At 49.1% G+C, this 27,990-nt stretch overlaps 1 protein-coding gene across 1 annotated transcript; it reads left to right on the top strand.

The window, feature by feature from the left end:
* The first annotated feature begins 7,883 nt into the window (after positions 1-7,883).
* Positions 7,884-26,388, top strand: Npffr1 (neuropeptide FF receptor 1). The gene is made up of 4 exons (XM_037199563.1): positions 7,884-7,902; positions 8,530-8,871; positions 19,276-19,375; positions 23,765-26,388. The coding sequence occupies exons 1-4, from the start codon at positions 7,884-7,886 to the stop codon at positions 24,639-24,641; spliced, it is 1,338 nt and encodes a 445-aa protein (XP_037055458.1). The 3' UTR covers positions 24,642-26,388.
* Positions 26,389-27,990: the final 1,602 nt, after the last annotated feature.

Here is a 27,990-nt window from a genome sequence, read left to right on the forward strand (position 1 = left end):
ATTGTCTAAGCTTGGCTGTCCTGGAACTTGCTCTGTAGACCAGGCTGGCCTCAAACTCAGACATCTGCTGGCCTCTGCCTTCTGAGTACTGGGGTTAAAGGTGTGCACCACCACACCTGGACCTAAGATATTCTTTAATTCCTTTTCACAAGTTGGAAGCTTAGAGCTGGGTGGGGTCTTGCCCTGAGGTCACTACTTCCTTTATCCCATTTCTTAATCTGTTCATCTCCTTGAACACAGGACTTACCTCCACTCTACCGCCTGGTGCCCCTTCCCTTCTCAAATTGTACGCTTTGTATTTTCCCTTCCCCAGTTTATTCCTTCTCATTATAAATCTTCATTAGAGTCAACACTAATAACCATATGACAGAGTCTATACTAGGCTGTTTTGAGAATTCCTTTGCCGATGCAATTAATCCAAAACTCTTCACTTTAGCCTCAGGCAGACTTTTTGGACAAGGGTAAAAAGTAGCCACATTCTTCACCAAAATATCACAAGAATGAGCTCTAGGCAACATAATAAAATTCTTCTCTGAAACCTTTTGAGCCAGGCTGCCACAGTTTTTCACTCACAGAACCACTGTCTTCCACGCTTCTACTAGTATGGCCCGTTAAGCAGCACTTAAAGCGTCCTACTGCTTTCCTAAGCCACAGTCCCAAAGTCTGTACTACTCCAAACAAAACCATGGTCAGGCCTATCATATCAGTCCCTGGTAGCAACTTCCGTCTTAGTTAGGGTTTCTGTTGCTGTGAAGAGACACCACAACCAAGGCAACTCTTATCAAGGAAAACTTTTAATCGGGTCTGGCTTACAGTACAGAGGTTTAGTCCATTATCATCATGGTGGCGTGCAGACAGACATGGTGCTGGAGAAGGAGCTGAGAGTTCTACCGCTTGATCCTTAGGGAGCAGAAGAAGCAACTGTGAACCACGCTGGGTATAGCTTAAGCATAGGAGACCTCAAAGCCCACCCCCATAGTGGCACACTTCCTCCAACAAGGTCACACCTACTCAACAAGGCCACACCTCCTCATGGTGCCACTTCCTGTGGGCCAAGCATTCAAACCCCGCAGAGGCCCAGGATGATCAACTTAAGTCCCCTTCTATTAACCAAGATGGCAAGCAACAGATGCTGGTGCCAACTCGACCAACCAGAAACTTCTAGAAAGGGGGTTGAATGGTCATCCAGTGGACAGGAAAGCTGCGTTACTAGGACCCACAATTAGATCCAAAGCAAACGAACTCTCATTGGCTGCCATTTGTCTAGGCATGGGTGCAGACTTCTGATTGGCAGTCCCCCCAAATGCTGCATGCAGGAAGAAGGGCTGGAGCCTCGAGGGAAAACTCACCGTGCTCCAGGAAGCAGAGTAGAGTGGTTGGCACCCTCCCATGCTCACTGCTCCCCTGAAAGTGTGTGTTCTGTTTAGAGAGGATCCAACACATTCAAAGACCATAATTGCCTTCTGGACAGGAATCATTTCATGCCAGAACAAGAGAAAGCCTTTGCAGAAGTGCATCAAAGTACATCAAAGACTTTGGGGACACCCACCCCTCCCCAAGTGTTAAAGCCTCACTAAAGCTTGGTGCTTGAGGGCAGAAATGGCACACGTCAGTGGCTCTCAAATCACAAGGGACTCATCAGAGGAGCTTTTAAAGAAAGTATTCCCAAATGCCATCTCCAGACCCAAGGGGGGTGGGGTGGTATAGAGAAATGTCTCCTTAAAATCAAGGTGATTGTGGTGTGAGTTGGAGAGTCAAGGACATCATCCGTATTTTATCCCAAGTTTCCATTTCCCTGTGATCAGAAGAGTCAAAATCAAGGGTTAGAATGAAAGAAACCAAAAAATCATCTGAAGAAACGCCACCCCCCAATGGACAAATGCTGTCATTCAAAAAAAAAAAAAAACCATCTGCATTTCTCATACACACATTTTATATGGGATTAAAATAGTGCATGTTTATACTGTTTTGTGACCACTACAACTCGCGGTCAATATTTTCCCCATGCCACCAGACCTCTTTCTAAACACCATGATAACCCCTTCTTCCCGAAGTGGAGTGGCAGGTCTGGGAACCAGTCACTGGTTGAGGCTGGTGCCCCGCCCCTGCTGTGCGCAACCGCACTCCAACCTCTCCACGGAGCCCCGCTGTCTTTGCCAATCTGACTGATGAAAAGGTTACACTGAGTTCTCTTTTAAAGGGCATCTCTCACGTTGCCAATGAGTTTGAACTTTTTGATTCAAGTGGTTATTCGCCATCTGTGTGCTCCGTGCCTTTGGCAGCCCCTAGTGTGGCTGGCGTTCCTCAGGGGTTCCGGTGCCAGGGCTCACCGATAGGCCCCCAGAGGTGATATTGAATGGATCTGGGGCTGAACTCCCTTGTGTTACCAGGACAAACCGGAAGGTAGCGCCAATGCTGGTTAAGAAGGCTCTGAACTCTGGGGCACACCTAGACTGGGTCTGGGCTGGGCTCCTTCTTTGGACTTTGCTTCTTGCTCACAGGTCTTTTGCTGCTACTTGGCTGCCATCAGAGGAACCGGCATCGAGTGAACTTGACCTCTGACCTCTGTCTAGTGTAGTAAAAGGGATCTGGTTCCTGGAAGTAACATGATCTACCCTAGGCCGTGGCCAGGAAATGCTTTCTTTTTTTTTGTTTTTTTGTTTTTTTGTTTGTTTGTTTGTTTGCTTGCTTGCTTGTTTTGTTTTGACAGTGCTGGGGATTGAACCCAGACCCTGTACATGATAAGCAAGTACTCTACCATCGAACCATACTCCTATCTAATGCTTTAAAATTTCAAAGAGATGGCTGGGACCCCGTGATAGAGCACCTGCCTAGCAAGCATGAGGCCCCAGGTTCAATTCTCAGCGCTGCAAAACAGCAAATAAAAATAAGGACTGGGGAGATGGCAACAGGTAAAATGCTTTCTACAAGCATTAGGGGGACCTGAGTCACACCCATCCCCCAGAACCCACATGAAAAAGCCAGGGGCTGTAGCGTGCACCTGTAACCATCTCAGTGCTGGGGAGCCAAAGACAGGAGGATCCCAGGGCTTGCTGGGCAGCCAGTCTAGCCAAATTGGCAAGCTCCAGGTTCAGCGAGAGTAGATAGCAGTTGATGAAGACACCTGACATTGACCTCTGGCCTGCAAACTCGTATACGTATATATGTAAGTGTGTGCACACACACATGTGAACACATACACGCAAAAACTAAAAATAACAAAGAACAGGGAGGAAGGCTAGAGAGATGGTTCAGTGGTTAGAGCACTTGATGCTCTGGCAGAGGACCCTGGTTCAGTTCCCAACACCTACATGGTGGGTCACAACCATCTGTAACTCCAGCTCTATGGGACCTGGCACCCTCCTCTGACCTCCTCAGGCACCGGGCACATACTTGGTATACATAAATACATGCAGGCAAAACACTCTTACACACAAAATAAAAATTAATTTTTTCTTAGGATGAAAAATAAATAAGCAAAACAGATTGTTGATCTGCCCACCCCTCCCCGCCCGCACCAGGTTTTCTGGTTCTCTGGGTCAGGGATAAGGCTTGAGACTCTGAGCAGTTCCATGTGATGCGGGTAGTTAACAACCTCACTTTGAGAGACTGTGCTCTGACCTCTTTAGTCCAGCTTTTGCTGGTACAGGTGTGGCCTCCTAAGCTCATCAGGATACCCTAGAGGCAGCCATCATTACATCCTGAGGCTTCTGGGAAACTCATCCAATTGGGGAATGTAATTGGGTTCAGCAGATGAAAAGTTCACAGGATGTAATCGTAAGGGCAGCTGCCAGGTCCCAGAAAGGCTGAGTGGAGAGTGTTAATGAGGTTCTGGCTGCTGGCATGGGGCTCAGGCTGGTGGAGGTATGAGGGCTCTGGGTCAGAGGAAATAGACAGGAATAGGAGGTTTTCTTCTGGGATTATTCAGTGCTGGGAGCCGGGCTAAGTCTTGGGATGGATGCCCAGGTGTTTAGACATTAGAGATGGGCAAGGTCACTCCAAGACACTTCAAAGGGACAGACTAGATAATGAGCTCATTTGAGGGCTGAGCAAAGTGAGTATAGGAAGCAGGCTAGGATCCAGCCTGAAACGTTTCTGGCAATTTCCTCTACCTATTTATTCACTCTATTATTACTGGTTGTTTATCAAACCATTTACTATATGACCAGGCGCTGACAAGATTGAGACACTTCCCAACCAGACAGGGAAGCACGCGCCAGTCCAGGAGATAACTCTTAACACCACCCCCCCGGGGGTGGGGGTGGGGGAGGAGACAGTGAACCTTAATAAATCATGGGCAGATTCACAAACCGGACCCAAACGAGGGGTACGACCGGGGCGCCTGTTTTAAATGGAGCCATCAGGTCCAGCTTCTCCAGGCAGACATCAGAGTTGAGATGGGGAGGAGGAGAAGAACAGAGGCCCTGGGGTCGGAAAAGGCAAGAGGATGTGCAAGTGTCCCGAACATCATGGGTACAGGAGAAGTGGAGCTATTCAAGTCCGTGGAGAGGTCAGCAGGGGTCAGAGCCTGCTGGGCGTTGAAGGCTGAGTTAAGGAGAGAGGAGCCTAGTGGTGCAGGCATGGCATGTGGGGGCAGGAAGACCCAGAGTTCAAGGCTAAGGGCTAGAGAGATAGACGACTCAGTGGTTAAGAGCACTTACTAGCCGGGCGGTGGTGGTGGCACACGCCTTTCATCCCAGCACTCAGGAGACAGAGGCAGATGGATCTCTGTGAGTTCAAGGCCGGCCTGGTCTACAGAGCGAGATCCAGGACAGCCAGGGCTGCACAGGGAAGCCCCGGAGAAAGAGAGAGAAAGAGAGAGAGGGGAGAGGGAAAGAGAGAGAGCTCACTTACTGCTCTTGCAGAAGACGCATGTTAGATTCCCAGCCCCCACGTGGCAGCTCACAACCATCTGTAACTGACACCTTCTTCTGGCATCAGGGCCAACTGTATGCATATGCTACACAGACATAAATGCAGTCAAAACACTCACATACATAAGACAAAAATAACAAATAAATCTTAAACAAACAAACCACTTCAAGGCCGGTCTCAGCTACATGGTGAGTCCATGGTCATCGTGGGTGTTTAAAAAGGGATCAGGTGAGGCCGCCAGGCTCCCCAGACACACCTTGGCATCACAGCTTTAGCTTTAACTGCAGATAATAAGAACTCCGGCCGGGCGTTGGTGGCGCACGCCTTTAATCCCAGCACTCGGGAGGCAGAGCCAGGCGGATCTCTGTGAGTTCGAGGCCAGCCTGGGCTACCAAGTGAGCTCCAGGAAAGGCGCAAAGCTACACAGAGAAACCCTGTCTCGAAAAACCAAAAAAAAAAAAAAAAAAAAAAAAAAAAAAAAAAAAAAAAAAAAGAACTCCGGAGCGCACAGAGAGTGGAGCATAAGAAACAATACCTTGCGGGGGCAGTCCGCGCCCTCCAGCCCGCAGGAAACCCCACAGACAAGCCACATGATCTTCGGCACACATGAGCTGTGGGGACTGGGGGTTGGTGAAGAGACAGCGAAACCTGTGACCCGAGAGGCTGAGGAGTGACATCACCTAAGTGTGGTAGAAGAAGGGGGAGTCGGGTTTTTTTTTTTTTAATTTAAACTTTTACTTATTATGTGCATGTGTGATGTGTGTGTGCGCGCGCAGGTTGGGGGGACACACATACATACTACGGCATGTCAGTGGAGGTCAGAGGACACTGTGTGGGAGTCGGTTCTCTTCTCCAGGTGGGTTCCAGGGGTCAAACTCAGGTCATCAGGCTTGACAGCGGGCACCTTACCTGTTGGGCTGTCTCCATGGCCCGGTTTGGTTTGGTTTTGTGAAAAGGATTCATGTCGTCCAGGCTGGCCTCAAACTCAACAGGTAGCCAAGGATGACCTTGAACCTGTCATCCTGCCCCTGGAGGTCTAGGTTTATGGGTGGACCACACCTGGCTTGTGTGCTGCTGGGGATGGGACCTGGGCTTTGTGGATGTCCGTCAAGTGCTCTCTCTACTCACTGAGCTCCCTGTCCAGCTCCTGGATCTCCAGTTTAAAAAAATTAGATGTCTTTTTTTTTTTTTTTAAGATACAAAACTATTTTTCAGTGAAAAGAAATGTTGGCTGATACTTGCTTCAGAGTAAGTGAAGAAGAGAGTCAGTGGTTGTTGAGGGTGGACAGTGTTCACGTGGGAGTCCTTTTTACCATTCCGTCCCTAATGGTTCATTAAACTTTATACTCTCATGTATATTCCCCGAAGAGTCTCTTATGTATATGTCTGATGTGTTTATATAATAGTAAAGGTGTTTGAGTGCCATCAGAGTGCTTGAAAGTGAGGGAACGTGCCGTCCCCTCTCAGTTCTTTCTCCGTCAGCAGACCCTCACCCCCGCCACACCCTCCTACAGTCCCCACTGGTCCCTGCAGTCCTGCTGGTACCAGCTCAGTAGCCTGCTGCTCCCAGCTGTCTCCAGCCCCCAGGTGCCCCTCCTCCCCGGCCCTCCTGTGTGCACTCCTAGCCAGTGGCTGAGCTCTGGGCTCCACGGAAAGATCCCTCAGAGACACCTCATCCTCCAGAATGGGCCCCATTCCATCCCAGAGGAAGACACAGTGAACATTTTTGAGACAACACCATGACTCACCACAACTAATGACTTCCCAGAAGAGCTATGGTTGGACACTGGGCTGCTCCCTCCAAAGCAGGACTAGAAAAACACATACCCAGCCTGCATCCTGATGAGAAACACGTGGCACAGGGCACCTCCATGCATGCTTAACTCCAGGGCTGGCAAGAGCAGGATGCTATCGCTGTCTGCTATGGCAGGGTCGTTGGTGCGAAGAGAAAGAACAGGTTGCTGCCCTTGCCCCGGAAGAGGAGTGTCTTGGTCCATTTTTCTATTGCTCTACCAAAATATTTAAGATTGAGTACTTTATAAAGAATAGAAGTTAGTTTAGCTCATGGTTCTGGAAGCCGAGAAGTCCACAAGCATGGCTTACCTGGTCAGACAGGACCCCTACCTTGCATGCTAACACCGTGAGGGCCTTGCATGGCAAACTAGAGCGAGCATAGGACTGGAAGGAGGCCCCAGCCATTAAGAGCACTGGCTGCTCTTGCAGAGGATGGGAGTTCAGTTCCCATGTGTCTAACAGCTCACACATAACTCAGGAGATCTGGTGCCCTCTTCTGGCCTTCCAGGGTACGTACACACACACACACACACACACACACACACACACACACACACACACGAGTCCATTTAAAAATACAGAGCAAGCACACTATCTCAGGACTCTTCTCATCTTGTGAAACCATCAATGATGTCACAAGGGCCCCGCCCTATAACCTCATGTAATTCTGACTCTCTTCTCAAAAGCCCCACTTCCAAAGACCACTGACCCATGATTTGGGGGAATTAAAGTATCTAGACATGAGAGTACATTGAAAGCACCATCAGGAGTGGTCCCACAGGACAAGAGCTGTGTCTGCTCACAGCACTGGGCCAGGCCGGAAGGAAGCCAGGAAACAAATCCTGACTCTTCTCTTGCCTTCCCACCTCCGTCGGGGCCTCCCATTGGCTGAGTCTAACCAGGAGCTGGTGGGATGGGGTTCTTTAGGAGTTAGACTCATGGACCTGGGGATAGTGTGTACTTGCCTAACATGCCCAGTATTTGCTCAGTCGATAGTGTGCTTGCTTAACATGTACTAAGCCCTTGGTTCTCTCATATAAACTACACACATAGTCTCAGCACTCAGGAGGTAGAGGCAGGAGCATGAGAAGTTCAAGGTCATCCTTGGCTACATGGTGAGTTCAAGGCTAGCCTGATGTGTAAGACCTTGTCACCCCACACACGAAGGGAGGTCTTCTGAGTCCCCAAAGATGAAGTGAAGGTGGAAGGCATCGATGGAGAGTGACCAGCATGGTTGGGGAATGAGTCTTGGCCAGTGTGGGTGGGAGTTGGGGATAATTGGAAGGCTTTGATCAGAGGCTGGAGGATGGCTCAATGATCAAGAGCACTTGTTACTCTTACAGAGAATCTAGTCTGGTTCCTAGTACCCACACTGTGACTCACAACCATCCTCATCTGATGTCTTCTAACTTCCACAGACACCAGGTACACAGACGGTGCACGTACATGTGTGCAGGCAAAACACTCATAAAATAAATATAAAAGTAAAAAAAATAATAAAATCCTTGATCTGTGTGTCCAGTTGTCCTTGGAATAGTGAGGACAGTAATGAGTAGGCTTAGGATCTGGCACACGGGACACAAAGAAACGTGGACTTTTCCTTTCTTTTCTTTGAAGGTCTCATTTGACTGAGGTCAGTCTCAAACCCTCTAGGTAGACGAGGGTGACCTTGAACTTCTGATCCTCTGGCCACCACCTCCCAAATGCTTGAATTAAAGGCATGGTGCCACTACACCCACTTTATGTGGGACTGGGGGGATCAACCCACGGCTTCCTGCGTGTGAGGCGAGCACTCCGAGTTACGTCCCCATCCAAGGGTCGCCTTCCAGGGGTGAAATCAGCCATCCCTTCTTGGCGTAGGTCCTGACTCTTGTTTTCCGGTCCTAGACGAGCCCACCCAGCCTCCCAATGGCAGCTGGCCCTTGAGTCAGAACGGGAGTGACGCCGAGGCGACCCTGACCGTCAACCTCACCTTCTCCTCCTACTACCAACACTCCTCCCCAGTGGCAGCCATGTTCATTGCAGCCTATGTGCTCATCTTCCTCCTCTGCATGGTGGGCAACACCCTCGTCTGCTTCATCGTGCTCAAGAACCGGCACATGCGCACCGTCACCAACATGTTCATCCTCAACCTGGCTGTCAGCGACCTGCTGGTGGGCATCTTCTGCATGCCCACCACCCTCGTGGACAACCTCATCACTGGTAAGTATGACGGAGGGGTAGCAGGAAGGCCCCCCCCTTTCCCTTCCACTCTCTGGCTGAAGGCTGAAGCGGAAGCTGGGAAGACGGGGGTCACGGAGCTGGCCTCTTGGCCATAGGGCCATGTCTCAGACTCTGATAGAGTGGTGGATGAGGGACCGGCCTAGGAATAACAGGTCTAATAGGTTAATCATCTTCTGTGTGCCAGGCATGATGCTACATATGGTGTGTGCCTTATCTTAATTAATCCCCATAGTAATCCAACCAAGCGTGCTTTGTTATTATCCTCATTTTTTACGGACGAGGAAATGTGCCCGGAGCAGTTAAGGGACGGGTCTGAAATTACATAGCGTGTCAGTGTCGAGGCCAATGTTCTCACACCCCTCTGTCTAATCAGATCCCCTTTGGCCCTTGGAGAGAGTTCTCGTGGGCAGAACTAGAGGTGGGGGGAGGAGCAGAAGGTGGGCGACTTTCTTCTGCAGGAAGACCTGGAAATCCACTCCTTTCGCCCGCTCTCCCACAGAAGATGGTTCTGTCCTGTGGTTAATGAACTCCCAGTGGCTGGGGATGTCCGAGTAGGGACTGGCTGGCCACTGAGCAGGGACTGCGTAGGAGGTCTTTAAATCGAACTAGACCATCCGCCTCTACATCCCCACAGTGTCCGAATGTCACACACTCTTCTCTGGTGATCAGCCTTTCTTGACTTAATATCAGAGTTTTTGAGGCTCCAGGCAGGGAGTGACCAGCTTCCCAAGCTGTGGAGCCCCCTAGAGGTCTGCGTGGGAAGATTATCCAGCCCGGAGTTCCCAGAGGCTCCTACTTGGTCTGCATTCCCTCCTTACAGTGGCTTTATTGACTCAGCCGCAGGGAGGGGAAGCCTGAGTTTTTCAGGTTCCTGGACCCTAAAGGGAACTCATGGAGACCCTTCTGGCTGTGAGCCTGGTGGAGATTTTACTCACTGTGGAGTCCCCTATCCCTGCAGAGATGCCAAACACAAACTATATCCTTCTTCTAGCACCCACGGACAGTCTAGCCCACTCTAGTCTCAAAAGGGTATGTACTGTGTGATTACTTGAGTACTGTGTGATTACTTATATGACATTTTCGAAAGTCAAACTGTGTTTTCTGTCTCTAGAGAAAGCAAATTGACAGAATCAGGGAATGGGGGTGGGGGGTCCAATGATAAAGCAATGAGTGGGAGCTGCCTGGGGTAACACACGACTTCCATATCTTGAATGTGATGGGCTGCATGACTGCATGTGTTCATCAAGCTTGTGGACCTGTATGCCAAAAACAGTGGGTTTTGTGGTCGGTTGAAAATAATGGCAATGGCCGGATGGTGGTGGCGCACGCCTTTAATCCCTGCACTCGGGAGGCAGAGGCAGGTGGATCTCTGTGAGTTCGAGGCCAGCCTGGTCCACAAAGCAAGTTCCAGGAAAGGGGCAAAGCTACACAGAGAAACCATGTCTCAAAAAACAAAAAGAAGAAGAAAATAATGGCATTGTAAAACATGCTCATATTTATAGTCCATTTCCAAGTGTGGAAAAACATGATGGGCCAGTAAGATGGCTGAGCAGGGAGAGTGCTTATTGTCATGTTGGACACCCAAGCTTCATCCCTGAGACCTCTGACTTCCATACGTGAACTGTACACACACACACACACACACACACACACACACACACACACACACACACACGGAGGAGAGATGGCTGAGTGGTGAAGAGTATGTGTGGCTCTCCAGAGGATTTGAGTTGAGTTCTTAGCACCCATATTGGTTAGCTTACAACTGTCTGTAACTCCAGCTCCAGGAGATCTAACACCTCTGGCCTCCACATGTACCTGCACTCATGTACACACAACTAAACACAGATACACACATATGCAGATAAATAAAAATAAGACAAATCTTTTTTTCAAAAGCCATGAAAAAAATTGGCAATATTGGTGGCTTCCCTGAAGAACTCTGAGTCCAGAGGTGCCTTTAAATGTGAGTGTTTTGCTTAGTCTAGAAGTTTTTATTTTATTAAAAAATTATATTATTTTATGTGTATGGTGTATTGCTTGCATGTATATATGTGCATCCCATGTGTCCCTCGTGCCTTCGAGGCTAGAAGGTATCAGATCCCCTTGAACTAGACTGACAGATGGTTCTGAGCCACCATGTAGGACCTGAACACAGGTCCGCCAGATCAACGAGTGCTGCTCACCACGGAGCCATCTCTCCAGCCCCTTGAGACAGTTTCAGACCTAAAGGGAAAGCTAGCATCGAATCCTTGCGTGTGCTTCATGTTCCCCAACAACCACAGGAGAAAATCAAGGCCGGGAGAAAGCTTCCGAGTACTGTGTACCCATTGGTAGAGTTTTCTCGACTTTCACTAGTTTCCTGTACACGTCATTTTCTAGGAGTTGGAACCATAATTCCGAGAAACACAACCTGAACGCTCAAATCTTGAGTGGTGGCGCCAGGTGTGATGACCTGTGCGGTGGTTTGAAAGAAAAAACGGCCCCTAAAGGGTGTGGCACTATTAGGAGGTGTGGCTTTGTTGGAGTGGGTGTGGCTTTGTTGGAGTGGGTGTGGCTTTGTTGGAGTAGGCGTGGCTTTGATGGAGTAGGCGTGGCTTTGTTGGAGTAGGTGTGGGCTTGTTGGAGGAAGAGTGTCACGGTGGGGGTGGGCTTTGAGGTCTCCTACGCTCAAGCTATTCCCAGTTCTATTCTCAGGCCACTTCCTGTTGCTTGCAAAATGTAGGGCTCTCAGGTACTTCCCCAGCACCGTCTGCCTCCATGCCACCATAATGATAATGGACTGAACCTCTGAACTGTAAGTGAGGCACCCCAATTATGTGTTTTCCTTTGTAAGGGTTGCCGTGGTCATGGTGTCCCTTCAGAGCAATAAAAAACCTGACTAAAACAATCTGTAATCCCAGAACTCAAGAAGTTGAGACAGGAGGATCACTGGTTTGAGGCCAGCCTGGACCACACAGTGAAACCACACCTCAAACAGAAAATAAACATCAACTGCAAAGCATTGCCATAAAACAGCAACAAAACAGACCTCTCCAAAGGCCACTTTAACAATAAAATAGGCAATAATAGCACATATTTTTTGCAAGCATAAGCACTCAGGTATACAAATGCCCAAATAGCATTTGTGAGGATATAACAGCTCTGGGCAGGTAGGCTCTGTTCATAATGGGTCCAAAGTGGTGGCTGATAATTGTAAGCATCCCACTTTGTAACTGTAGGCACCTGGATTCCCATGGCTGTCTTAGTCACTGTTCTCGCTGTGAAGAGAGGCATTGTGATCAAGGCAACTCTTATGAAAAAAGGCATTTAATTGGGGGCTTGCTTACAGTTTCAGAGGTTTAGTCCATTATCATCATGGCAGGGAGCATGGCAACACCACGTGGTACTGGAGAAGTAGCTAAGAGCTACATCCGGATCCATAGGCCAAGAGAAGAGAACTGAGTCGGCATGGGCCTATTAAAACCCCAGGGCCCGCCCCAGTGACACACTTCCTCCAACAAGACCACACATACTAATCTTTCTAATCCTTTCAAAGGGTTCCTCACCCTGGAATAGAGGGAGGGTATTCAAACCACCACATTGGCAGAACACTCAAGTCTTTTCGGGGAGCTAGGGTGAATGCCAGACCTCAACTCTGTAATTCAAGCTAGCCTAGACCTGGCTATGTGATCAGGCTGGTCTGGCATGTGTGATTCTCCCAACTCTTCTTTCTGAGTTCTGGGATGCAGCTGTGTGCTACCACGTCTGGCTCTTGAGATGTTTGACAGGCTCAATCACAGGCCACCACTATATAGAATCTATATTAAAAACAGTGGCTGCAAGAAGGAAGAGCTTGAAAAGTCTTATTTCTTACAAATGCAGACATAAAAAAGACATCTTGAGGGCTTGATGGCTCAGCGGTTAAGAGCAGTGACTGCTCTTCCAGAGGATCTGGGTTCAATTCCTAGCACCCACATGGCAGCTCATAACCATCTGTAATTCTAGTTCCAGGGGACCTGACATCCATGGCAAAGCACCAATGCACATTTGAAAAAAGAAAAAAGGGATCTTGAAGTTGAGTAGTGGTAGCACACATCTTTAATCTCAGCACTCTGGAGGCAGAGGCAGGCAGATCTATTAGTTTGAGGCCATCTTGTTCTATGAAGTGAGTTCCAGGACAGAGAAACCCTGTCTTGAAAAACTAAAAAGAAAGAAAGAAAGAAAGAAAGGAAAGAAGGAAGGGAGAGAGGTAAGGAGGTAGGGATTGGTTGGAGCTGGAAAGATGGCTCAGCAGTTAAGAGTTAAGATCCCCTTGTAGAGGACCCAGGTTCAATTCCCAGCACCCACATGGAGGTGGCTCACAATCACCTGTAACTCCAGTTCCAGGGGGGCTCTACCACCCTCTTCTGGCTTCTGCAGGTACTACATGCATATGGTACACACACGTGCAGGCAAAACACTCATGCATAAATAAAAAGATTTCTTTCAAAAAAGTTTGACGATGTAAAACAGTGAGGAGGAAAACTTTAAAAAGCAAAAAATTTCAACATGTGAAAAGGAGTACTTCGGGGATATATTATAGGCAGTTACACAGAGGTCATGCCTTAGGGCTGGCCACGCCCACCGTCCTCAGCTCCCTGCTGGCGCCTTGGATTGCGGTGAATAAGTATTTGCTTATATTCTTTTTTTTTTTTTTTAAGATTTATTTATTTATTAAGCATATAGTATTCTGTCTGCACATATCCCTGCAGGCCAGAAGAGGGCACCAGATCTCATTATAGAGGGTTGTGAGGTACCATGTGGATGCTGGGAATTGAACTCAGGACCTTTGGAAGAAAAAGCAGTGCTCTTAACCTGTGAGCCATCTCTCCAGCCCCTTGCTTATATTCTTTAAGGACATGGCTCTCCGTGGAGAATGCAACTCTTCCTCTCTTTTACAGCAATCACTCCCTCTTGTTTCTTTTATTATTATTATTATTATTATTATTATTATTATTATTATTACTATTATTGGTTTTTTTGAGACAGGGTTTCTCTGTGTAGCTTTGTGCCTTTCCTGGAGCTCACTTGGTAGCCTAGGGTGGCCTCGAACTCACAGAGATCCGCCTGGCTCTGCCTCCCGAGTGCTGGGATTAAAGGTGTGCGCCACCACCGCCCGGCTGTTTCTTTTATTTTTAATTTTTAAAATGATATTTGTTTGTTGCTTTGAGAAGCATAGGAGTACATGGCACACGTATGGAGAAGTCAGAGGACAACTCTGGAGTCCATCTCCAGCATGTCAGAGAAACTGGAAGGAGATGTGGGAGTTGGTGGCTACACACACACAGGAGACAGTTTTTTTTTGGGGGGGGCAAAACTTAATTCTCTTTTTATTTTTCTCTTATCCCTTTTTATACAACCTAAGACAAAAATTTCTATGAAAGAAGAAATTACCTCACAACCACAAGTTACGTATTTTCCAAAAACAAATTAAAATCTTTACACAAGAAGAAATCACGTTATGATCACACGTTATGTGTTTTTCTTAGAAGTCCATGTGTAGTTAAACATTTTCCTTTGAATTATTTTTCCCACCATAACATCTTCACCCCAAAGCAATGATTCTTTTATTATCGATTAACAAAGTTCTAAGCAAGCCAAGCGTATTCCAGCCAGTTCCTTTGTACCGGCAGGCAGCTGTTTGAGGTTTCACGGCAGCAAATTCTCCTCCTTATTCTATTCTACAAAACTTTCCTCAAGTGGTCCAGCTACCCATCTATTTTTTCTTCTTTACATACAATAGGGTCATTTAATTTCCTTTCACGACTTTGTTTTTTCAGGGTGCACACCGAAACCCGTGATGAATTCTGTAAGCTGCGGGACCAAGGAACTCAGACCTAATCCTGGGGGCAGGGACATAATTTGATCATCTTTGATCATCATCCCGTTTTTCCCACAGGCAGAATTCATGGGTCTATGATGCGTGAAACTTCCTTGTTTTCATTTTCCATCCACGTGAGAGGAAGTCTCACATTTCTAAGGGTCATTGCTCTATAAAAATCATCTTCATTACGATCTGCATGTAAGGGCTGAAGAGATGGCTCAGCAGTTAAGAGCACTGACTGCTCTTCCTGAGGTCCCGAGTTCAATCCCCAGCACCCACATGGTGGCTCACAACCATCTGTAATGAGATCTGGCACCCTCTTCTGTGTACATAATAAATAAATAAATCTTTTTAAAAAAGAGATCTGCATGTAAATTGCCCGCTGAGGAGTGGGATTTTCCCATGAAACAGTAGTACTATACTAGATACAGTGGCACTGCCCCACTCAATACTTACATCACGCCAATACAGTAAGTGCACAGCAGCAGCAAACAGGAGAAGGCACAGAAGAAACAAGGGGCGTTCTGGAGAGGAACTCCCTGGGGCTTTGCCTCTCCAGGGTGCACCCGCCCGCTGTGCTAACTGGTGGCTGCGCTCCATAAGCTCCAATGCCAACTGCAGTTCCTCTGATGTGGCCACCGACAGGCAACTTATTGGGGGGGGGGGTGTAGATTCTCTTCTTCCACTGTGTGGGTTCTGGGAATCGAACTCAGGCAGTCACACTTGGTGGCAAGCACTCTTAACCACTGAGCAATACTCCCAGTTCTTTTCTGTTGTCTTTGAGAAAAGGTCTTATTTAGCCTGAGACGACCTTGAATGCCTAGGGAGATCTTGAACTTCTCCACCTCCCGAGTGTTGTAATTACAGGCCCATGTCCCATGTTCTCACACATGTTTCGTGTGGTAGAACTTCCTCGCCTTACCCACTGAGGCTTACACTCTCTTCTGAAAACATCCTTAATATCACAACCAAAATAACATTTTCCAGGGTTCCAGGTACTCTGCCTGCCTTCCTGACATGATGCAAGCGTCCTGGGACAGCCTGGGCACATTGCTATGTCTTCCCCAGAGCCTGGCTTGACACCTCCATTCTATAGCATTTTTCCCCCTCCATGGAGTTTGAGGTTTTCCATTTTGGTTTTTAGGGTTTCAGCATTTAGGGGTTTAATATTTCTGGAATGTTGCTTTGGAGCATTTAGACTCGATCTTTATGGTGTTCTGGATTAAGACTAGCACCACTAGTCTAGCCCAAGGTCGGACCCAGGATCTTGCGCTGCTTTTCATTGTTTCTTTCCTTCCTTCCCTCCTTCCTCCTCCAGCCTCCGTCCTGGAGGCTGGAATTAGGTGTCACTCATCCTAGGCAGGTACTTTATCACTAAACTACATCCTCGACCTCTTTTTTTTTTTTTTTTCCAAGATAGGTTTTTTCTGTAACAGCCCTGGCTGTCCTAGAACTCACTCTGTAGATCAGGCTGGTCCTTGAACTCACAGAAATGCACCTGCCTCTGCCTCCAGAGTGCTGGGATTAAAGGCACGTGCCACCATCACCTGGCATTAATCTATTTGTGTGTGTGTGTGTGTGTGTGTGTGTGTGTGTGTGTGCCCATAAGTGTAGGTGCCCGTGGATGTCAGTCAAATCCCACGGTCCTGGACTTATAGGTGGTTGTGAACTGCCATGTGGGTGCTGGGAACTGAACTCCAGTCCTCTGCAAGAGCAGCCAGTGCTCTTAACGACCGAGCCATCTCTCCAAACCCCCAGCCTCTTTAAAATTTTTACTCTTGCATGTGTATGCATATGCATGCATGTATGTATACATTTTCTCATATATGTGTGAGTGTGTGTGCATAGGTATGGAGGCCAGACGTTGACATCCTCCTGCTTCAGCCACCTGAGTTGCTGGGATTACAAGTCTGTGCCACCAGGCCCAGGTCTTTGAATTGTGTTCTTAGCTGCCACCCATCTGCCACAGGTGCTGTGTCTGACATCAAAGAGTTTGGAAAATGCTGATCCATTGTTTGCAATATGGGCTTCCCCATTTCCTCTGATGCCATGACCCATACAGCTTGGCTCCTCGGACCCTTCAGTAGGTGTGCTGAGGTGACCAGGGCAGCTGTGAAGCAAACATTTCCCCTTTTCTTTATAGGACGGATACGGTAAAGCTGGGGTCACGTGTGGTTCTCTAGCACTACAGATGTAACCCAGAACCTCATTGTGGTGTTCATTAGGGTCTGCACAGCGACGGGGGTTAGCTAGTCTCATTAGGGGAGCAGCCTCAGGCTATAAACACCCAGGAGGAGGAAGTCGCTAGTCTTTTCATACATTGGTCAATTGTTCATAAACATTCATACTCTGGAGCCAGGCCGTGGTGGCGTATGCCTTTAAGTACCAGTACTTGGGAGGCAGAGGTAGGCGGATCTCTGAGTTCGAGGCCAGCCTGGGGTACAGAGCTACTTCCAAGACAGCCAGGGTTACACAAAGAAACTCTGTCTTGAAGAACAAAAAAAAATCATACTTTGACTCCCGAGGAATGCTTTGCCAGTCCTCTTGAGCCTGGCTCGTATGGGGAGTGGCTTTGCCAATGTCCCAGAGGTCCAAGCTCTGGAGCCTTGACCTGGCCGTGCACATTCACTCGGAACTTCCGGTGCTTCCCCCTGCTCCCTACACCTTGATTACATTCAGTGTCGCCGCCGTCCAGGTGAGAGCAGCCTGGATATGTGAGAAGGCACACGAGAGCGGTGCTTCTTGCTGGATTCCGTTGGTAACTGCTGCCTCTCGGCTGTAAAGTCACCACTTCCCCTCTCTTAATTATGAAGTACCCTGCGGGGGATCCTCCGGGAATATGCAAATGCCACGGCTCATTAAGTTTTTGCACTAACTTCACAGGGACTTTACAGTTGCTGCCCACAACAGTGCTTCTCATCCTGTTCGCTATTGATGACATTTTAATCCTCTGTGCTTACTAATTGGACCTCTGCTTCGTGGCTTTAAATCCAGCACTACTGTTATTTTGTTGCTTAAACTGCTCTGGGTCTGGCTGTTGGGAGCTTCTGTGTCCTTCCCATATGCTACCATGACGTTTCCTTCCTAGCTCCACAGAATGTTCTGGGTCACCTCATGTTTTCTTTGCATCAGCCCTGAAATTAACTAGTTCTTCAAAAAACCCTTGTTTCCTTTGATTAGAGTATATTTATTTTTTATTTTATGCATATGAGTGTTTTGCTTGCATCTATACACATGTATGTACCACATGCATGCCTGGTGCCCACAGAGGTCAGAAGGAGACATCAGATCTTCTGGAACTAGAGAGTTATGGATGGTTGTGAGCCACTGTATGGGTGCTGAGGACTGAAGCAGAGCCCTCTACAAGAGCAGCAAGTGATCTTAGCTGCTGAGCCATCTCCCCGTGCCAAGGAATACAATATTTAAAAACAAAGGTCTGACTTCCAGACCTTTGGGGTGTCTTGATTCTAGACTCTCAGAAGCAACAGAGTTGTGAAATGCATGCATATTGCCACAGAGTTCTTTGGCTCATGTCCTTTTTTTTTTTTTTTTTTTTTAAGTCAGGGGTCAGGGTCTCACCATATAGCCCTGGCTGGCCTGGAACTCACTCCTATTTGCCTGCATTTCAGAAACTGTGGTCCATCCTAATACTTCAGATTCCAGTCCAACATCAGAAAAAAAAAATTTTTTTAATGATTTATTTACTTATTATGTATACAGTGTTCTGTTTGCATGTATCCCTGCAAGCCAGAAGAGGGAGCTGGATCTCATTACAGACGGTTGTGAGCCACCATATGGGTGCTGGGAATTGAACTCAAGACCTCTGGAAGAACAGCCAGTGTTCTTAACCTCTGAGCCATCTCTCCAGCCCCAGAAAATTTATTTTAACAATACCTCATTCTTTATTTGTAGCTTTGTTCTCAGTGGGGGAAAAAAATCTATGTTTAAGCTGTGCAGTGGTGGTGCACATCTTTAATCCCAGCACTGGGGAGGCAGAAGCAGGCAGATCTCTGAGTTCAAGGCCAGCTTGGTCTACAGAGTGAGTTCCAGGACAGCCAGAGCTACACAGCAAAACCCTGTTTTTTGGGAAAAAAAATCTGTGTTTATCTATATTGTGTTCACTTAATTTGTTTGGTCGACTTTAGTATTCATATGTGTGATAATAATATATAGGCTGTGGATATATGATGATAATAATAATAATAGGATAATAATAGCAGGGCTAATGTGAGGAAAGAATGGCCTCCCTCCCAGGCTAGACAATAGGATGGGGGTTGGTAGGGCTAGATGAACCTAAAGGTCATAGAGACAATCAGTTGTCAACATAAAAGCCATCTTCCTAAAGGCAGTGTCCACGTTGGTATGGAATGATTGGCTCCTCAATCACGGTGGTAGAGAACCAATGACCCCCTCATAGCACAAGGAGAAATGAGCCGTGTTTGGGGGGGGGGGGGAGGTGGAGCTTGGCTTACCTAGCTGGTGATCTGCATTTTGTTGGATCAGCATCTTTCACCCGGTGGGGGCCTCTGTCGTTACAGGTTGGCCTTTTGACAACGCCACATGCAAGATGAGCGGCTTGGTGCAGGGCATGTCTGTGTCTGCCTCTGTTTTCACACTGGTGGCCATCGCCGTGGAAAGGTGAGAAATTTCCCTGGGTAACGTGGGGCTGGTACTGAGAGAGCACAGGCCTTTGGCACTGGACTAGCTGGCAGGCCACAGAGAAGGCCTGCTGGGGGCACCACTCCATCCCTTTCTGGAAGGCAGAGGCCACTCCTGACATGGCCCCCGTAGTCATTTCTGGAACTGGAGGCAGTCTGCATCCTGGGCATCAGGAATCCTACCTCGCCTTTGGCTGAGCCCTGGGAACCAGAGCTTGAAGAAGCTGTCTGTGAACGGGCTTAGTGGAGTTGGAATAGAAGAGTTTCTTTTTTTCCTGTATCTTGTTTCCTACTTGCTGGTTCCTGGAAACCCTGGCCTTACTCCATCTGTATGTCCATCACTTCTGGTCACTCAGCCTCAGACTCCCGCAGTCTAGATTAAGCATGGTTCTGTACCTGCGGCCAGGGCTGGGTGAAGCTCTGGACCAGTGCTTAGCTTTCCTTCCCATGACACACAGTTGTGACCCTACCCCGGCTTCTCACTAAGTATCTGCCTCCCCCCCCCACCTCCCCCACCCCGGGGACTAAGAGGTAGACAGAACAGCTGGTGATGGCGTTCATCCTCATCACTGCCCCACGATGTGATGTTGGGTCACTCATTCAGCTACTTTGGGAAGAATTTTATCGGTAAAATGGCAAATGCCCTAACAAGAGGTTGGAGGCTTCAAACAACTTTGTTTGAAAAGTTCATGGGCAGTTCTTAGCCCACAGTCCAAACACCAGCTGCTATCAAGATTTTTTCCACATACCCACTGTAATGAGTCATTTTCTGTTCCGACAGCCAGCTCCCAAATAATGATGTGAAGATTTATAATTATGAAAGCTTGGCCTATAGCTTAGGCTTGTTCCTAACTAGCTCCTATAACTTAAACTAACCCATGTATATTAATTTGCATTCCATCATGTGGCATTACCTCTCTTCTATTTTTCACCTCCTGTTTCCTCCCCAGGTCTTCTGGCGTCTCCTGTGTGCGCCTAGATCCCTCCTCCTCTTCCTTTCTCTCCCTGGAAATCCCACCTGTGCCTCCTGTCTAGCTATTGGCTGTCCAGCTTTACATTACACCAATCACAGCAATCCACCTCACACAGTGTACAAATATTCCACAACAACCCACATCTTCCTCCTGGTCTCTCTCTCCAACACCAGTCCTTTTCAGCTCTGTTCCTTCTAGAATCTCATGTTCCCCTCTCCTTCCCACCTCTGGCCCGCATCAAACTCCATTTTTTTTGTTGGTTTTGTTAGGTTGGCCTTGAACTCACATGTGGTTGAAGATGACCCTAAACTCCTGATCCCCCTCACCCTACCCGCCTACTCCTAGGTTTATATGCCATCATGCCCCATTTTCCTTGCTGCTGGGATTAAGCTCAGCGCTTTGTGCATGCCAGGTAAGGACCCTACATGCCCAGCCTCAAACCCCTACCCCTGTCAGGGCATGATGAAGCTGGGTCCCCCTTTCTACAAAACCACTAAATAATTGCGTTATGTGAGAAGCTCTCTTCTCCTCCCCTAACATTTTTTTTCTTGTCTTTTTAGTTGTGAGTCTCAGTTTTTAATGGCTGAACCATCTCTTGAACCCTCAACCTTTGTTCTTGTGTTGTTTTTTGTTTGTTTGTTTTGTTTTTTAGTCATTAGTGAAGGACTTGAAAACATAAAACCCCTCACAGTCACACTTACAATTTATCAAGCTTCCCCTCCTCCAGGAAGCCTTCCCAAATGATCCTAGGAGTTTCCTCCACCTAGTGATTGCCATTGAGTTCATAACAGTGCTTACAGGCTTCAGGAGTCAACTGTGCTCTGGAGAGTTCTCTAGTGTCTGATGCTCTGAAGCCAGAAGGCCAAGGTCATTCAGGGTGAGGCAGTGAGGCTTGACTAGGCTGTGGGAAAGGAGATAAGTGTTTTCAGGTTGAGAGGGTGGAGTAGGTTGGACACAGGTGAATGAAGAAGAAAGGGCCTCTGGACAGCAGTCACTATCATTACCTGTGTTCTAAGAGGTTCTGTCCCTAAAGAGCCATGTGGACTTGTAAGAGAGCCAACCTCCTCCCTTCCACTCATACAATTGAGCCCGACCCCGCCCCCACTCCCCCCCCCCCCCCCCGCAGTCTTCAGCAGGGGTGTCTCTGTTTTCTGGCACAGATGGATGAGGGGAGGCATTCTGGGAAGGAGACAATCCTTCTTTTTCTTGCTGTTTTTTTGATTTTTTGCTTGTTTGTTTTGAGACAAAGTGTCTGTCAAGCAGCCCATCTTGAACTCTAGTCAAGAATGATCTTGAACTCCTGATCCTCTTTCCTCTGTTGTCCAAGTAGTTTTTGGGTTTGGTTTTTCCTTAGTCTTAGGCGTTCAGGATGCCTCTAGAGTGGGGTAGTCTCAGCCCATCCTCATCGCCCTACAAAGGAGGGTTGATTATGGGCCCCATGGTTAATTTTTGTTTTTATTTGTTTGTTTGTTTGTTTGGTGTGTGTGTGTGTGTGTGTGTGTGTGGTTTTTTTTAGAGACAGAGTTTTTCTGTGTAGCCCTGGCTGTCCTGGAACTCACTCTGTAGACCAGGTTGACCTCAGACTCAGAGATCTGCCTGCCTCTAATTCCCGAGTGCTGGGATTAAAAGCATGTACCACCACTGCCAGGCTATGAGCCCCATTTTTTAAGATAAAGAAACCGAGGTCCAGAAAGGTCTTTGAGCAACCGATTCTTCTAGTCGTCCACTCCTGTATTGACGTAAACCCATTCTAGGACACTTGTTGGACACCCATTTTCAAGTGCACACAGTTGAGCCACAGCCTTTGAATCCACCACCTCCTTCACCTCTGCCAGCAGCTCCCAACCCAGGCTACTCAGAAAAGAAGATGCTAAAACCCCACACCTCCTTCCCAGAATAATCACAGTGGAGAGGGTTTTCTTTTTACATATATTTCAGGAGAGTCCATGCAAAGTGAAGGTTTTACAGCCACTGGTCTAAGTGGCGCAGGGGAATGGACAAATTGGGGTTCCAAGTGTGACCTTGTCCTAGTTGCTTGACGCCTCGGAGAACCTTTCCTCAGGTAAATTAAGGGTGTAAGCAGGTTGGAAGAATTAGCAGTTCAAGGTCACCCTCTGTCACATGGGGCGTTTGAGGCCAGTTCAGGCTGGAAACCCTGTCTCAAAAATGATAAATAAACACACAAGGGTTTAACGAGAGTTATCGCCGAGCGGATCTAACAAGGAAAGTCACGCTACACACTTGTGACTGTTTGTAGCTGGACTGTGGACACCCAAGAGGAGACCAGGATGAGCGCTTTATGAATCTGAAGTTTATATTGAGCCACACAGACCTCAAAGGGGGCTCTCACCCCTGTGACTACAAGTCTAAAGAGGTGGCCTCGAACTGGGTGAGCCGGGAGGTTTATAAAGGTAAAACCCACAAGTTGGGCACATCCCATTGATGTAGCTGTGGTAGCTGTTAGCAGGCAGGACAGAACATGAATTTTTAATGAGAACAGGGCACAGTTGGGTCACCATGGTATTTCTGTTTGATCAGGGTCAGAAAACCTTGAGGTTTCGGGAGCAGAACAACGCAAGTTAGCAAAAGTCCTGTAAGTACTGTACGTACTCACAGGCTGACCTCAGTTGTAGCCCCAGATCGGGTCAGGATTTAGCAAATATGTTTTCCTTACTTCAGCATAATGGTTGAGATGACCCAGGGTTGGCCTGCCCCGGCTCAGCTCCTTGGGTTTTCAAGGGGAACACATAAACAGCTAGAAATCACGTTTGTTACATTTGTAACATTGTGCAGGTACAGTGACTCAGTGGGTAGAGGTGGTTCCATCAAGCCTGTCCACCCGAGTTCAGTCCCTAAGACCACATGGTAGACGGAGAAACTGACTGCTGCAAGTTGTCTTTTGTGTGGAGAGGGAAAGGGAAAGGAGGAAAGAGGGAGAGGGAGAACTGAGCTCTAAATAAACGTTTTTAAAAAGCATTTGTGTATTTACCTAGTCAGGCTTCCCAAGCACAGAATGTTCACCACAGACTGGCTGCGAGGCCTGCTACCAGCTAACCCCTCCAGAAATAAAGAGCCAAGCCTCTAGGGGGAAGCTGTTCTCTTCCTCCTCACCTAATAATCCAGCCTGGGCTCCAGAACAATTTAACTCAGGGAGTTGCCACCCTCGCAAATGACAAACCAATTTACTTGTAAATTAACCCGATTAGCGCCTGAGCTGTCACCGGATGCTTCCTTAAGTGTGGTGATGAATGTCAGGTATCTGCCAGCAGCACCGGATGCTGCCTCAAGTATGGTGATGAAAGTCAGGTGTCCTCTTCCAGCAGCCCCCAAGCAGGTCAGACCCTTCCAAACCCCTCTGCCTCTCCTCTTCCCCCACCCCTACCCCCGGGCTGCAGGTTCCGCTGCATCGTGCACCCTTTTCGCGAGAAGCTGACTCTCCGGAAGGCGCTGCTCACCATCGCGGTGATCTGGGCGCTGGCGCTGCTCATCATGTGCCCCTCGGCGGTCACGCTGACCGTCACGCGCGAGGAACATCACTTCATGCTGGACGCTCGCAACCGCTCCTACCCGCTCTACTCGTGCTGGGAGGCCTGGCCGGAGAAGGGCATGCGGAAGGTCTACACCGCTGTGCTCTTTGCACACATCTACCTGGCGCCCCTGGCGCTCATCGTGGTGATGTATGCGCGCATCGCGCGCAAGCTGTGCCAGGCCCCGGGTCCCGCGCGCGATGCGGAGGAGGCGGTGGCCGAGGGTGGCCGCGCGTCGCGCCGCAGGGCTCGCGTGGTGCACATGCTGGTCATGGTGGCGCTCTTCTTCACCTTGTCCTGGCTGCCGCTCTGGGTGCTGCTGCTGCTCATCGACTACGGGCAGCTGAGCGAGCCGCAGCTGCACCTGCTGTCCGTCTACGCTTTCCCCCTGGCACACTGGCTGGCCTTCTTCCACAGCAGCGCCAACCCCATCATCTACGGCTACTTCAACGAGAACTTCCGCCGCGGCTTCCAGGCTGCCTTCCGTGCACAGCTCTGCCGGCCACCCTGGGGAGCCCACAGGCAAGCCTACTCGGAGCGGCCCGGCCGCCTTCTGCGCAGGCGGGTGGTGGTGGACGTGCAGCCCAGCGACTCCGGCCTGCCATCCGAGTCTGGCCCTAGCAGCGGGGCCCCAGGGCCTGGCCGCCTGCCGTTGCGGAATGGGCGTGTGGCCAACCAGGATGGGCCCCAGGGAAGACCTGGCTGCAACCATGTGCCCCTCACCATCCCAGCCTGGAACATCTGAGGTGGTCCAGAGAGAGCAGGTCCAGTGGGCCTTCTTTGGCCGTAACCCTGAACCGTGATGCCTGGACACAACAGCAGTATTAGCAGAGGGTGTCAAGATGTCATTGATAAAAAACGAGACAGTGGGTAGCCGGGCCGATGGCAAATGAGAAGAGGAAGCTTCCAACCTTCCAAACCCCCTCTGCTCTGGAGCCATATCTGGATGAGTCTGTCTCGTCAAAACCTCAGAACCCTTCTCCTCAGAGGCACTGAGGCTCAGGGAGAGGTGGCAAGGTTTGGAAATCCCACTTGACCCAGACTCCAGTGTGTCCGTCTCTGTGGTATCCACATTTCCGGTGGTCTCCTCCCCAAGGCCTTCTGAGGCGGAGCTGAGGAAGATGTGTGGCCTTATCTAGGGAGCTGGGAAGAGGTGACCTCTGTGCTTCCGTAGAGACCTGGGATGGAGTCCCCTGTGTTGTGTTGCTGAAACAGCTCTCCGTGGCCCTTTCCGGAAAAGTCCATGCTCTCCTCCTGCCGACTCCAGTGTGTGTTTTATTCTAAGTGTCCAAGTCCATTCCCGCTTCAGGATGTCACAACTGAGCAGCGGCAAGAAAGAGCCCTAGGGAGCTTGTTTAAATTGCAGGGCGCTCTGGGTTGAGCCTAAGGGACGCTCCCCTCCTCCACCCCACCACCCAGAGCCAGGGAGAGCTTCCAACAGGACCAACATCCCGAGGTGGCAGGCGAGGGGAAGAGGAAGACAGCTCAGTGCCCACTCTCCCCTCTGGGACTGTCATCCTGGGCCTGTGAGCCTGACGCTCTTCTCCTGGCCTCTCTTCCTTGCCTAATGGGAAGGAGAAGTTGGTCGATCGGGGTGGAGGGAGCCCCCGAAGGACAAATACAAACCCTTCCAAAATATGTGACTCATGAACCCTAAAAGCAAAGGAGACCAGGAGAGCCCGCATGCACCCCAGCTCTCATCCAGTGTACTTGCGATCACCTTGACAGGGTGATGCCTTTCCCCATGAGCTAAGGAAATGGGTTGCCTCTGCTGATTTCCCCTACAACGTCAATGATCTGCACTTAACCGGACACTTTCCCCTCACCTCCATTACCACAGTTGCTAGAAATTTAAGGGATAAAAAAGGAAACATTTCCAGGATCCAGGGCTCTGAGCTCTTACTGTCTCCTTAACACACATTGACTGGCCATTCACTGTTCCCAGGTCCATCATAAGCAATGGCCACAGTGGAGGAAGAAACTGCCTCACCGTTGTGCATGTTCAAGCATGTCTCTGGACACTGGCCTCTGAGTCATTCAATGTTCTTGCCATTTCACAGAGCGACTGAGGCCCAGTAGGGTCAGGGTCACAGGGCTTCAGACAGCAGCATTTGGACAGGCAGGCTTGTCTTTGGGCAGCTTGAATCATATCCTGCCCTTCAGAGAAGGTGGGCACGGCAGGATCTCCGGACGGAGAGCTAGAAGCTCCCTGCCTGATGATGAAAGGGAACACCCGTGGAATGAACCCAGATTGGAGCAGGGAAATGTCTCCATTGTGTCTGCCCCGTGACTTCTGGCCAGAGCTGTTCTGAATAAAAATTTATAACTGTGTGCTTAGGAGGCTGCCAAGTTCCCTCATGCCGCTGCCTGGTCCAGGAGTCTGGGAATGGTGGGTGAAGGCAGATAAGGTGTGGTGGCCTGAGCTGACACTCTGCATTCTTTTGTTGTTGTTTTCAAGACAGGGTATCTCTGTATAACAGCTCTGGCTGTTCTGGAACTTGCTTTGTAGACCAGGCTGGCCTTGAACGCAGAGATCCACCTGCCTCTGCTTCCTGAGGGCTGAGATTAAAGGCGTGAGCTGCTGCCACCACCACCACCAGGCTGCTCTACACTCTGGCTGGTGTTGTATTAGTGTCACATGAACGACACAGTGGCCTGAGAATTGCTGGCTGTTTACTGGGAAGACTTGTGACTGACTCTAAGCTCTAAAAATAGGCCAGACCAAGGGCCATGTCAACTCTATCCCTGGGGCCCCTGGGAGCTGTGTGAGTTGCAGTCAGCTCTCTGCCCTGGGATGTTTCTCCTTCAGCATGGCCTCCCAGAAACAAAAACCACAGCTTCTTCTCAGCGACCTCTGCTTTATTTTTCCCCAGACTCCCTGCTTTGAGGGTCCATGGCTGCCCCAACAGCATGGTGTTCCATTGTTCTTGTCATTGCTTGGGTAATAGCAGAGGCAACACCTGCCTGCCCCACAGGACTTGGTCCATGTGCTAACAGGCACGACTTGATGTTACAGAAAAGCCGGCAGGGTGTGCATGCACGGAGCTTGTTCGTTTGTGCACGTGTTAAAATACACCCGATGCAAAGCTTTCCCCAGTGTGCACTTCAGTGGCGTTGAGTGGTGCAGTGTAACGGTCCGCTCTTTGAAGCACTGTATTATCCTAAATGGAAACTGTGTCCCCATGGACACCAACTCCCCATCCTGCTTTGCCCAGCTCTTAGTAGCCGCCATTCTTCCTCTCTGAACTTGACAGTTCTGTGGTTCCCTACAAGTGAAACCACTCAGTGTTGTTCCTTTTGGGACTTTTATGTCATGTAACACCCATCAAGGTTCATCCATGTTGTCACATGGGTCAGAATTTCCTTCCTTGTGCGGCCAACTACTTACTATTCCATTTGTTGTCTGTCTGCCATCTTGCTTCACCACCGATGTGTTCTTGGTGCTGGTCCAGCTATTACAAGTCACATGTATGCATGGGGAGGGTGTTAGGTAATGAAACGAGGTCCTGAAAATAGTGTGAGCCCCAAGGACAGAGACCCCAACACTTCTCTCAACTTGTCATTTCCCAATGACAGAGCAGAGGACAGCTGAGATCTCTTTCCCGCTGTGCCCAACCCAGCTGCATTGAGCTTCCTTCCTCTGTGTTCCTTCTTGGCTAGAGTAGGGAAAATTGTATGTTCTGTTCACAGGACATTTGTATGACCTTGTTTTTATAGGTTGTAGCTTTGTTGGTCTCAAGAGATCTCTGTGTCCCGACAGACACTTGGGTCCGAGTGAATCTTGTATGACTAGAGCATTCAAGTACACTCAAGGATGACCTCTCTGGAGCAGCCATGTTCCATCTGAGACCTGTTAGGTCTCCTGAGGTGACTGGCCCTTTCATGGGTGGAAAGTTTGGAGATGAACAGAGCCTGTGATGGGGAAGAGAGCCAGAGGCCTGTGGACATGGAGAACCCGACCCAGAGGGGCTCTTTGGAGGGACGCCGTGTCCTTCAGTACCATGTGCCACAAGAGTCTCCAAGCGGGTCTCAATGGATGAAAGGGCTCTTGACTTCCCCAAGACCACGCGAGCACACCTGACCAATGTGAGGGA

The sequence above is a fragment of the Peromyscus leucopus genome, chromosome 16_21, assembly GCF_004664715.2.
Source record: "Peromyscus leucopus breed LL Stock chromosome 16_21, UCI_PerLeu_2.1, whole genome shotgun sequence".
Lineage (NCBI taxonomy): Eukaryota > Metazoa > Chordata > Mammalia > Rodentia > Cricetidae > Peromyscus > Peromyscus leucopus.